Source organism: Apteryx rowi, unplaced genomic scaffold, assembly GCF_003343035.1.
Source record: "Apteryx rowi isolate R43461 unplaced genomic scaffold, aptRow1 scaffold_966, whole genome shotgun sequence".
Taxonomy (NCBI): Eukaryota; Metazoa; Chordata; class Aves; order Apterygiformes; family Apterygidae; genus Apteryx; species Apteryx rowi.
Window position 1 is genome coordinate 42,163 of NW_020451278.1, and position 13,426 is coordinate 55,588.

Consider the following 13,426-nt stretch of genomic DNA (forward strand, 5'->3'; position numbering starts at 1 on the left):
AAGTATGAGCTGATCAACTTAGGCTTCCTTTAGTTAAAGGGATGAAGTAAGAATTTCTGACCTATCCTATGTACAACTCTTAACAAGAGGTGAACTGCCTGTCTCACTGAGCATAAAGAGAACCTATGTTGTCCAGATCAGACTTCAACAAATATCTTCCAGAAGCTGCAAGTGAGAGCAGCTGAGTCCTACCCAAAGACAACAAGTAGTCAGTATGACAGTCAACAGCATCTACCACCAGCAGCCTAAGTTTTATCAATATCCAGCTAGACATAGATGGCTTTAAATACTGGCTTTAAATACTTATCTAAAATGTGTTGGCCTTCTCCTTTACTAAACCGTGTTTTATTAGGACTTTATAAACAGTGAGTATGGTTTTGCAAGAAGAGCCAAAAACATTTTATTTATCATCTGAGAGAAAACTCATCTCTAGAATATCCATATCTGTTGTAGGATTGTTAATTTCCTAAGACAGAGGAATGTGATTCCCCTAACTCATCCCATGTTTAGTAAAGTTTTAAGCTGTTTGGTTGGCACTTAAACAGTGTCATGGCAAACATTGTCGTAAAGAGAGGAGCTGTTCAAATCATGGGTTTTGCCTGTGATGGGAAGGCACATGTCTTCTCTGGCATTGCAAATCATTTAAAGATCTGGCTTGCCACATGGCCAATGGTCTGTCTCATTTGCTACACTGTTTCTGACAGTGGCCAACGCTAAATGATTTGGAGGAAGTTATAAAACCTCAAAACACACTTAACCACACGTAACTGTACCATGGGGCAGTATTTCTTCCTGACTCCAGCTGGAGATGAGCTTATTCTTTGAAAGAGTGATCTGCAGACCTTTTATTTAGGGCGTGTGAGATTGGCATGTGGCATGTTCAGGACATTTGCTTGCTGCATTTCCAGAAGGGCTTGGGAACAGATGCTGTGGGGACTGGGACCAGAAAGGAGCTCTGCATGAGCTAGACATTCGTCCCCTGTCCTTTGCTTTTGTTTATTAAGAAGAGAGCAACCAAGGTGCTTCTGGATCCTACTGCTAGGCGTGGCCAGGAAGGCCACCTATTTTGTCGCTCAGAGAACTTGGGATGCAGACCTGAGAAGAACTGCTGCTGTAAATTGATCTTTGTACTTCTGTATGCCTTTGTTGAAAATCAAGTCCTCTCTGCCTTGCCATAAGATTTGCAAACAGCTGTAAACAGTTTGCTATTACCATTATGCCCTCTTGTAAAATATCCAGATGCGTATTCAGGAAATAGTCTAGGAGAGTCGCTACTTAGAGGTATTTATCCTCTTTTTATTTTATTTTATTTTTTCTGTTCCTGCAGCAGCATCTGAAATAGTGACCTGTACCATGGAAACTTTTAAGAATCAGGACCTGATATTTATTTACAGAGAGGCCTTTTTACATCATCRTAACAGTGTAGAATCAGTGCAAGGGTACTTTGTTCCCGTTTTGAAATTCCCTGTACTTTTCCACAGCAGAGCTGAGGCCTCCTGTCTCCCAGATGAGAACTGGGGTCTCAGATTCTGGGCTGTTTTGTTTTGGGGATAATGAATCTATGTTCAGACTTTCTAGGCTTGCTTCTCAGTGGCCCCAGTTAATGCCTAACCCCCAGCAAATGTCCCAGTCGCATTTCACGTAACATCACATTTTTCTTGGGAGAAAGCAGCTGTCCACTCCAACAGTCTGAAATGCTGCCCAGAATGCCAAGCTTCTCTGACATTGTTGGTGCTGCCAGGTGTTTCATGCAACAGCAAACTAAGGAGATAATGAACATTGCTCCACACCAAGTGTTGCATCCTGAATTTTTACATTTGAAAGTAATTTTCTCCCATTGCACAAGTCCCCTTACCATGCCATGGCACTGGTAAGGAGCTTCACTGAAAATAAGAACTGGTTTCTCAAAATGGACTGCCTGGTGGCTGGGACTGGGAAGATGCCTCCAGTGCATGTGAGGCCTTGTACACCTGCAAAAGCTTGAGGGTCATGACTTGTTCTCCATTTCCTGCTGACAATGGACCAGGCTCCAGACCCAGATCCCTTCATACCTAGAAAGAACTTGCTCTGAACATTTATTTATGCAGAAGTCATTGGGAATAACAAGGGAAACCAATTAAACTATAGAGCAGTGCAATTCATTATGAAATGTATTTTCCTATTGTCCCCTTTCACTATGTGGCATTATCTATCATTGACAGTGACATTTTCTATCATTTCCAGTACCTTGTGTCTAGGCCTCATGAATCTGAGCCTGCAGATCTAAAAATATGCATCCAAGCTACTAACTCTAACTGATTAAACTTGAGTTGCTCTGCGTTGATAATTCATGGTTACTAGTGATGTCTCTGTTGGTCACAACCAGACCTGGGGAAAGGGAGAACCCAAGGAAATGATAGTCATATAAAGTGAACTTTTACTGCATTGGAAAGACCACTTGTCACAGAATACTCAAATTTTTCATGTGCTTCCATGTAAAGTTTACAAGCCTTCTTCCAGCACGTAGAAGATTTAGAACTGGAAGACAGAAGAGAACTGAGCCAAGTTTATCAGAATGAAATGAGCTTTAACATTTGGGCTATATGGGTGACATGGAGAAGAATGTGAGCTCCTTCTCATACCTTCTCATACCAGGGCTGTGCCAATCATTTTTTGGTTTGTACCAATTATTTTAGGTTTGCAAGCCAGCTGAGAAAATAAAACCACTGTTTAATTTTGCATGAGAAGTTATTTTTATTTGTTTTTTTCCTGATCTTCCAAAACACTGAAGTAGATTTTGATGGGGAAAGGAAAAATAAAAAAAAAAATCAGCACAATTTGTTTAAAAATGGTAAAGGAAAAATTTACTTTTTCAAAAGGTATTCTTCAAATATACTTTTTGACCCAAATATTCCAAAATTTGACACAAAAGTGTACATAGCTTCAACGAACTATATCTGATTGCTATTGAATAAAATAACAGCTAAGCATAATTCTGGTTAATTAAACTTTTGGCCTGCTTTCTGACATTCATCTGCCTTAGGTAAAAGTCTATGTTTCCTTCCTGAAATGTCTCAAAAACTTGATAGATATGAATTCTGGGAAACCAAGGTCTTTTACAGTGAAGTGTGACTGTAAATCTGAATCCTCCTCCTTAAAAGGCATTTGAGGTCATATTATAAAAATGTGACCATTTTGTCTTCTGGTTCGTTGCAGCTTTTCTGTTTGGTATGTGTCTTTCAGATTTTTGGTTCCTCAATATTGAATCAGATGCTTTATTACAGCACAGTGAGATGTGTCAGTAGATATTTGGTAGCAAATTTGCATATTCTGACATCTGTTTTCATGAGTGCATTATAAATGGTTGAGTAATGTGGCACTCAGAACATCACACAACTAGAGAGAGGCAGGCTGAACATGTTGACCTTTTATCTTTAGGTGGAACTCTGCTCCGTCAGGTGCGTTGGAACAAATCATTTTAATGTGTGCTTATGACATTTGTGTTTCAAAGCAGAGTTTTGAACATTATGATATTCTTAATTCAAGCATATCTGTACCTAACGGTATCATCTCCAGAAACTGCTTCTTGCAGATAAGCTCTTTTAAAATACTACATCTGTCTGCAGGTAGTTAAATAGTTTCACTATCTAACAAAGACATCTTTTCATATCTGAGTATCTGTTTTTTAAATATTTTGGGAAAAGGAGACATAAACATCTGCAAGCCATATACAATACCCTGGTATTTACCTCCCTTTTAAATACAGTGTCTCTTTATGAGTGCAGAAAAGTTATTCATGTGGTTTTCCATTTAAAAAAATATAATTTGAAAAACTGAGAAGCTGCTTCTTTGCCAGGCACTGTATTATCCCCTGAAGAGAGAACAGATTGGAAATTTAAATAAATAGATGGCAGTTACAGTAGAATGAACTAACTGGGGATGCATCTTGTGCAAGATTCAGGTAACATCAAGCCTGACAATCTCAACCCTTGCACATCGTTTGAAATATAAACAACATTTAATTGCTTGGAAAATAAGATATTTCACTGAGAAGAAAACCACACTGCTTTCTTTATCACTGTGTATTCGAGAGCCAGACTTCTGGAGTGCTGCAGAAGCGGTGTGGTTATCCAAGGAGGCAAGTCTCACATAGAAAGGATCGAATTCAGTGCAAGCCTACGTCAGAAAGGGAGGCAATGCTGAAATCCTCCTAGCAAATCCAATGAATGCCAAGTTTAATTGCTGCTTAATTCCAGACCTTTTTTTATCATAATCTTTTTTTATTAGTAGTATATCAAGACAGAGACCTATAATAGACATGTTCCAGTGCTTTAGTGTCAAATCTGTTCACTTACCCTTCCCATTTTTAGATCATCCTTTTCCCCTTCCTTCTTCCATATGCTGCTGACATCTGTTGTGACACAATACATCTGGCTCAAAGAGCCTCGCAGAGGGGCTATGAGCAGGCACGTCGTGAGGACTCTTTTGTCTCCTGGCAAAAGAATTTAAGGTGGGTTCAGCTATCAATGGCCTGGTAACCCAGTTCCCTGGGTACCTTGCTCTGCAAGCCTGAAAGGAATATGTTTGCTGTTAAGTGTGCTACTAAAAGCAGTCCTCCCTCACCTAATCTATATTATATCAAGGTAAATTTTAAGGTTTTAATATAAACTCACTTGATTAAATGTACAGCACTGCAAAATGACTCAAGATAATTACTATGAACTGGGAAAATGCAGCTCACTGATCTGAAAGTTTGTGGTGTGACTTTGAGAAATAGAGGGGAAACTCAATACCCTCATAATTACATTTTATTGGAAATAATGGCATTGGCAGGATAAGATAATGGATTTCTGTGTCTCACACAATACACCCACCTCTGAAAGAATCTTGTGCAATTTGAATTTGGAAGAGATTGATTACACAGTGGGGAGAGATTTCTTTTGGGGGTATCTTTTAGTGAATGTATATATATGCATATATATATATATATTTAAAAATCTAGTTTCAGCTGATCGTTTATTATGTAACTGAAAAGGTTTCTTGGGCATAGAATACAGTTAAGGCTATTTAAAAATACTAAGGTGGATGATTAATCATTCTTTAAAAGTAACCCTTTAGCACTGAGAATCTGAATTCTCCGATGCTAACTTATTATGTAGTGCCATTGGGTTAAAAAAGTTATTACTTCCAGAAGTACCAGACTGATATGTGTGTTGCACAAATATATAATTTACAGTTATATAAGTTATTTGACCAGGGAAAAAAGAGGTTGAGGGTGGTAGACTGAAGACATGTTTCTAGGTCAGTGGCAGGCACAGCGTGCAGGAGAGGCTCTTATGCCAAGAGAAAAATAGGTCAGCATTGTGGCATCAAATGTGTTGTGTGCTAGGAAGCAAATTGTTCCTGATGCACAGGGGACCTGTGCTGAACTTACTTATGAGTGAGGTTAGTAAACCTTTTCCCTGGCTTGATTCACCCACATCAGCCACCTGCTGTGATTTACTATTTTTTGTATCAAATTCAGTGTTTTCAGTTTAGAAATCTTTATTGYAGGCTAATAAATTACCAAATCCGATGACACATTGACAGTAACCTTGATCAAACATCCTTTCCCAGCTGCAGTGATATGGACTAAAGAAGTCACCATTCTGAGCTGGCCATTACCACTTCCTATAGTAACAGGACTGGGCTTGCTTTGACAAACTGGAACTGGGGAGTGATCAGGTGGATGGACCTCCAGGTGGAGGTGGGCCTCCAGACAGACCTGAGGGCAGGGTGGCCATGAGCAAAGGGACAGTGAAGAGCAGCGGGGGACGAGACAGGGGACATACTGTCTTCCTATGGCACAGCTGCAGCTGACAGAGGACAAGCTGTCATAGATATATCCCATAAGCCTCTCTATACACATGCTGGAGCACAGTCATTCTCAGCTACAATGACACCTTCATGAAGTATTTGTTAACTGGATTTCTAATGGTCAGGGCAGAACTTAGAATAAGGGCACACTTACCCCTTCCCGTCTTACAGAAGGGCTGGAGAAAAATGAGATCATTAACACAACCCAAAACACACGCAGCCAGTGCAGGCACTTTCTAGGTGTAGGCATGAGCATAAAGGGTAACAGCTCAGTCTTTTCTACATCTCCTTGCAAGTCTAGGAGATTGCATTAGGGGAGGAAGATTAGGTGCAAGAACTGATATGTGCTGCAGGCTCTGGAAAACACCACAGACCATAGGACAACATAGCAAGATTGCTCTAATTTAGACAAGCCCCCAGTGTTGTGTGAATTATGCCAGACGCTTTCCAAACCTTTGAAAAAGTGCAGTGTTGGGAAGATAAAAAGCCTAAAATGTCTGAAAGCAACTGTAGCCCCATTGTTCCATCTTTTCCTAGTGAGAAGTACAGCACACAATGTCACTCTCTAAATATAGAAATATAAAGTTGTCTATGTTTGAATGTGCCTGTAAATGTGAAAATGATAGTAATAATTGAATATTTGAATGCCTGGCTTCAGAGTGGTGGATTAGTCTATCTCCTTTCTAATGATCAAGGCCTTAGAAACTGTCACCCCTGTCCTGATAGCACCTTATGCAAATGGTTAATACCGAGAGACAAGTAGTCACAAAATTTCAGATTCTGAATTCTGCTCTGTGCTACACCAAGGAAACTCCATAAACTGAGAGTAAAATCTTTGTTTCCTACATTTGTCCCCAGTATGCCATTTTGTAGCAGTTCTTGTCATAGCTTCTTCTATTAAGAAGTTTATGCCAGTTGGGGTTGCTTAGAGAGGGTCAAATCATAAGAAAAATGCAAAATATTTGTCAACAATTGTCCCTCTTTTTTCATAGAAATATCCCTGATGACAATTTTCCAGACAGCTCTAGGGATGCATTTTCTTTTCTTTATATTTCTTTTCATCTAAGTTGTGAGCTAGGATTCAAGTGCCAAATATCTTCAGCTGATATAAGAGAAATTTGGAATATCTTGTCTCTGGAGGCCTGTAACTGAGTCTAGGAGCACCTGAAAATCTCTATCAACAGACGCCCAGCAAGCCATCCTCAATAGAATAATAATATTTAAAAGAAATACCGTACATCACAGCTTACAGTACAACTGCAAACCTGACATAAGTACACAAACACTGCATAGGTGTTCTGTAACTGCTACACATGCTATAGTTGGGTTTCCTCCGACCTAATGCAGATGTCTGTTGCACGGATGTCTATATATGAGCAAGTCACCGCAGGCTCCCTTTACAGCCAGTTGAGGGAAACAGGCACTTCCAGGGCACAGTTCACCTCACCTTCAAGTAGACAGCTGAAAGAGGACCAACAAAGCATGTCCGAGAAGTGTCCATCTCCTTCTGTGACTGTACCGGGAGCCTAAGAGTACTAACTTAGATGCTGACATAAAGGAGATGAATCCTTCCCTATTTGCTTAAAATATGCTGTAACTTGGAGGAGAAAATATTTAAGTGCAAGGAATAATTCACTGTATGCTCATTTTAAAGGAACAGTTACGCACTGAAACATCTCTTATATAAAGGAATCTGTTTTAAGAGTGTGTTTCTAAACTGTATATTTCTGTGTATCCTACCTCAAGGGAATAATTTTGAATAGAATGAGGAGTTTTGTTGTAGTTTTTTGAAGAATGGCTGCAAACATAGGACAATTCATCCTCTGCTTATATTAGATTCCATTGCTGTGTTTCTTCTGCTGTTTATCTACTAAATGAAAAATTAATGAACAACTTGGTATAGAAATCTGATTTTCCAAGTGAACCTGTGATTGCTCAGAAAGAGTCACTGCCTTTTGGATAAAGAAAATTAATTCACTGTGAGTCGCCTTATGCCAGTCACTGAGTAGTAGACTCATAAATGTAAAAGTTAGAAACAAACATGAAATGAGGAAATTTTAAAATTGTGGAGAAAAGATTTTATTTACTAATGTGCTTCTGTTGTGAATATATTACCCTCTAGCATTTTTTAATGTATCTCCTAATTATGYAATCAATGAAGTTTCTGATGCTTGGCAGTGAAAGGTTTTTTCTCCTGCTAGAACAGAGCCATGAATTAACTATAACAGGCCCACAGACCTCTGCAACTGTCTGACAATATAATATGTTGAAAACAGCTTTTCAGTGTGTCTTTTTAGATGGGTTAAAGCTATCTGGCAGAAAGATGGCATGTTTATGAGCATCTCTTATAGACACCAACTGTGCTTGATACAAACAAAACAAAAGGAGGTGTGTTTTTATTTCATGTGGAGTCTATAGCAAAACAATATGCAGCCATGTATTGTGGAAAGACTAAAGTAAGAAAAAGGGAGAATGGGTCTGTGCAACTGATTTTACTAATGCATCTCCATGAAATGTTTTGCTCAGTTCTATACAGTGTTCCTTCAAGTGTCACAGCATTACCTCTTCAGGGGTACTTCTGCGTATCATATCTCCCAACTTTGCTGCTCGTGTCTTGACTTAGATTGAATGGAATAATTTACTCTAAATGATAGTTCAGTGTTGGGTGATGAATTACATGTGATGAAACAGATAGTGATGTCTACAAGTTAAAAGAGGAACATTCAGCCGTAGTCACTGTGTATTCACAGTCAACCGCACTCTCAGTGTTAACAGGCTGGTGCCATCCACAGAGTGACCTGGCTGTAGGAAATTGCATAGTAACATTCCCAGAAGCCATAACAGGTTATTCTTATTGACTACTGTAATTATAATAAACATTATATTCCAGGAATAAGTTCTTGGCAAATCCATGACATCCAGTTCCCTTGTATTTCAGCAGGCTGAAGATTTTACCCAAGCTTGGGGAGTCTTATCCCAGTGTTTTCTTGCAATGAATACACTTTGCATAAGTCTTGTGTACATCTGGCTTTTCTGAGGTCCATGTTCAGCTAATTTTACTCATCAGAGCCACTTAATATATATCTGCCTTGTCTGTATCCAGCAAAGGCAGGAACTGGAGGTTTATCCAAGGGGACAACAGGGAAAGAAAAGACCCCTGACTGAATCTTCCTCCCATGAGACAATTACTTAATAAATGATGATAAAGAATCACATGTTAATATAAAGTAACAAACAATACATCATAGTACAAAGAGAGGACATTATGATGCTCTTATTATGTGAATTTTTTCAGGGATCTCAGATGAACATGCTTACCCGCTTGTGGAGCACAAGTCCCCTTGCTGCAGCTGCAAGCATGGTTCAGTTAATAAGATGCTAAAGATTAGGCAATGTAAAACCTATTCTTCACAAGCTGTCAGCACAGAGCATGTCATTTTTCCTCCCTGTACTTTAGGTTCCTCACATTTTAGGGAAGTGATTAGTAGTTCAGAATAAAAGTCCAAATCATCACTTAAGTACTAGTATTTCATTTATTCTTTGCACATGGAATGCAGTGCCTTACTTTGTTCCACTTTTCTGCATCCTTTAACCTGGTTGGTCTTAATATTTTCTAATTTTCATCTTAAATGTCTTTAGGTTATAAACATACTACCTTTCCCCATCAAAACTCTATACCTTCCCCTATAGAAATATATACCAACCATCTAAAATATGTGAAGAAATCTAAACAACAAGGACCAGATGAAGTATTTAAAATGATTTATTTAAAAAATGGAAGTTTAAAAAATAAAAACCTGGGGAAAAAATGAGATTGATTTGCACAAAAATGGTTCCACAGGATGACACTCTTTGTTGTAATAAAATTTTCTTGCAATTCAGCCTAAATGTGACTTAAAAAAAAAAGTGTCCCCTTAATCCTGATGAAACAAGAAGTGTAATGGATCCTGCGTTAAAAGTCTTCTGAGGAAGCTGACAGCACTGTCAGAAGAAATTAGATTACTTTGGAGGAGGGCACAAAATCTAGCCACGAGTTTTATTGATATTTTGCAGAGAAATATAACTTTAGTTACCTGAATAGTAAACACAAAGCAGTAATCCAGATACTTGTCAGGGCTCCTTTAAAAAAAAGTATGTAAAACAACATAGTAAATATAAACACATCATCTGTTCAAAGCAGTTGCTTGTAATTAATCAGTGCTTTAAGTAGGAATTGTTCAGCTTAGTCATCGTTCATTAATTCGAAAAGCTATGTTAGTGAAATCTGTTGACAAAAGCATGGCTGAGCCCAAGCTCCAAGACTGAGCTTTTGGCCAAGCAGATTAGCAAGGACAGATTTCATTTCTTCAATGGTTCTGGTAGCATAAAGGTGCCTGACAATCATTGTCACTGTCACTCCCAATGTAAATTCATTTCGTATTGCTAAAACAGCTTTAAGGGAGCTATTGTGTAAGTGAGGAATCAGGCCACAGGGATTTTTTGATATATTTTTTTTGCTTTGTGTCGTGAGAGCACTGTTAAAATAATAAAATAAGTCTTGAAGGAAGATTTATGGAGCTTCACACGGCTGTATTGGCTTCCTATATCTGGTAGAACAAAGGACCCAAAAGTTGCCCAGTATGATATAGTGCGAGCACGAGTTACGGTGATTTTAATGTGACACGGAGCAGAAAATGTGTTCTCAGCAGGATATTTATAACTGTAATTTAAAACCTGTGCTTTGATTGTCCTAGATGATAGCAAGTTTTCAGAGGCCATCACAGTGCTGCTTACCTGGATCGAGCGAGGCGAGGTGAATCGTCGCTCTGCAAACCAGTTTTATTCGATGGTGCAGTCGGCAAACAGCCACGTTCGCCGGCTCATGAACGAAAAGGCCGCTCATGAGCAAGAAATGGAGCAAGCCAAGGAGAGTTTTAAAAATGCCTTAACAGGGATCCTCACTCAATGTAAGTAACCCCTTTTTGTCCAGTGTCATTGTAGTGCTGGTGGTGGTGGTGGTAGTAGGTTTTTTTTATCATTTATTTGTTTGTTTGGGGGTAAGTAGTTGCAATGCAGTCATATTCTACTTCATATGCTATTTCATACTCTATGGCAATTTGGAGGAACAAGGACCATTCCTAAGAGCTTATTTCTCAAGGTGAGCAAAGTTTYGGTAGTTTTTTATTAATAGATGCTTGCTCTAGACATGCTCTAGGCATATTGTCTACAGTTATGTAGACATAACGCTTCAGGAGCAAACCAGACAGAAGCATCCCTGCTCTGAACAAAGACCATGCTTTATGTGGAGAGAAGWGTTTTCTAACCTGTGTTGTAGGTATAAGAATTCTAGTTAACTAGGTCAGTTACAGACTAGAGAACAATTAGGATATATTTTTAGGCTAGGTTTAGGTCAAAGGAAGTAGGATTGAACACCTTTTAGGGATATAATCACAGCATGTCAAGCCACCTCCACAGTAAAAGAATATGCTGTGCTGTTGGTGGCAGCAGGACTGCTTGACTGATACGATGCCAATTATTAATTACGATGCCAATTATTAATTTGGCAGATAAACTGCCTTAAATATTTAGTGCTGGCAGCTATTTCCTTAATACAGAAATATAATCAATGAAGTTACCTTAATGGGTTTCCCTCATAAAACGGTAACTGGGGTACTTGCCTAGAGGTCTTCTTCAAAAGAAGAGGAGAGGAGAGGAGAGGAGAGGAGAGGAGAGGAGAGGAGAGGAGAGGAGAGGAGAGGAGAGGACATTTCATTGTTGCAGGGTTTTAATATGTCCCTGAAATATCTTTGGGTCCATCTCCTTTGTCTAATCCACATGGTAAAATGACCTCACGCTGCTCAAGCAAGATGCCTTGTAGTTCTCATAAAGATGGAGCCTGGAGCCAGCTCTAGTATGCAAGTAAAAAACAAACAGCAAGACAATTCACCAGATGGAGGCCAATACAGTTGTTGCATTGTAACTTCTGAATCACACCCCTAAGCTTTACACAAAAAATAAACCCTAAAGGCCTTCCTGCAGTAATATACTGGTACCTCAGCAGTCATCATTCAAAAATTAGGGCTAAAGACAGATGCTTGAATGGCCTCACTCAAGCTTCCTGCATTAGGAAAGTATCCCCTGTAAAGCTTCCTGCATAGGCGGTGGAGAGCTAAGCACCTCAAAAGACCACTTCAGATCTAGTGCAACTGTGCTTCTAATTTTAGTGCCTTTAAGTTTAGATACCTAAACTTAGGAAGAAGGAATCTGGTCCAAAGGCACTTGATTTCTGAGGACATATGTTCAGTGAGAGAAATTTAAAGATCCACTAATATCCCTGGTAATTTGCCTAGGCAATGTTGTCTTCCATCTCAGCAACTAAAAGGTAGAGATGCAGGCACCACACATGGCTGTGCTGTTCAATTCACACCAGGGCCTCTGTATTTTCATGTGCAACAGCCAGCTCTAGTATCCAGAAATGCCTTCTTTAGCTGCATTAAAAAAAAATCCCCCATTGTCAGCAGGCTGAACCTTAGTTAAATCTGTCTAAATTAGCCTGTTTGTCACCAACTGTTGTGGAACATCTGTCACTCGGAAATAGAGATCCCTGTAGTTTCAGGTGGAAATTTGCAGTTTGGCTATATGGTTTGTTTCTGTAATGTGCTAAATGTTGAACTTACAAGAACAGAATAGGTCTGGCTTCAAAATATGAGTCTCAGAATGACACATTCACAGCAATGGCTGGGAAGGAGAGAGTTTCTGACAGATCTGGCCTATGAGAATGAGGTCAGTGAAAAGACAGGCTCAGGGAAGTGTTAAACTCTGTGAATTCTATAAGAACAAATTTTACGAGCATTCCAGATGCTCCACATTGGTTATTTTATCAACATCATAAACACTGGACATTATTAGCATTAATGTGTCTTATTAAAATTCTTTGCAAACTTGCCATGAACAGATGGATGATGTTTTGCTTTACACGTGTATATTACCGAGATTACTAAACATGGACACTGTGAAGTGAGCTTCCACTTTTCAAGATTTTTCTTGTATTTGAGTTGATATGAGGGATGTTTTTCATGTCTCCCTTTGCATTGCTTTCCCACATGCTGACCTAATTGGTTGTAACATATAGTGTGCTTTATGAAGATGAATCTGATAATACTTGGTGTCCAAAATAGGTGTGTGGTCTATTAAGTTCTGCAGAGCGGTAAAAAACACTTTTGATCTTCTGCAGTAAGGATTTGAAAGTCCAGTGTCATGCTGCAGCTGTGTGGCCATTTGACATAAATATTACAGGATTTTTGAAACACGAAGTGGCATTCCTCTGTCATGATCTAGGTGTCTAAAATTTAGATGTCCCATTTTCAGCTGATAATTCTGGGCTTTCTTTACAATTGGTAGAGAAAAAAAAGCATCTCTAGGGGATGAATCATCAGACCCACCCCTTCCAGTGAGACGAAATCTCTGCTGCCCATAGAGGACTCTTAAATGGCATGACTCTGAACCAGATGTTTAACTTTTCACAGAATCACAGAATCACAGAATGGTTGAGGTTGGAAGGGACCTCTGGAGATCATCTAGTCCAACCCCCCTGCTCAAGCAGGGTCACCTA

At 39.2% G+C, this 13,426-nt stretch overlaps 1 protein-coding gene across 1 annotated transcript in view; it reads left to right on the top strand.

The window, feature by feature from the left end:
* Nucleotides 1–13,426, top strand: part of ENOX1 (ecto-NOX disulfide-thiol exchanger 1) — a 126,561-nt gene that overhangs the window by 30,973 nt on the left and 82,162 nt on the right. The window contains exon 5 of the mRNA XM_026054748.1: nucleotides 10,569–10,781. Coding sequence (XP_025910533.1) covers nucleotides 10,569–10,781 — 213 coding nt within the window. The remainder of the gene's footprint in view (nucleotides 1–10,568; nucleotides 10,782–13,426) is intronic.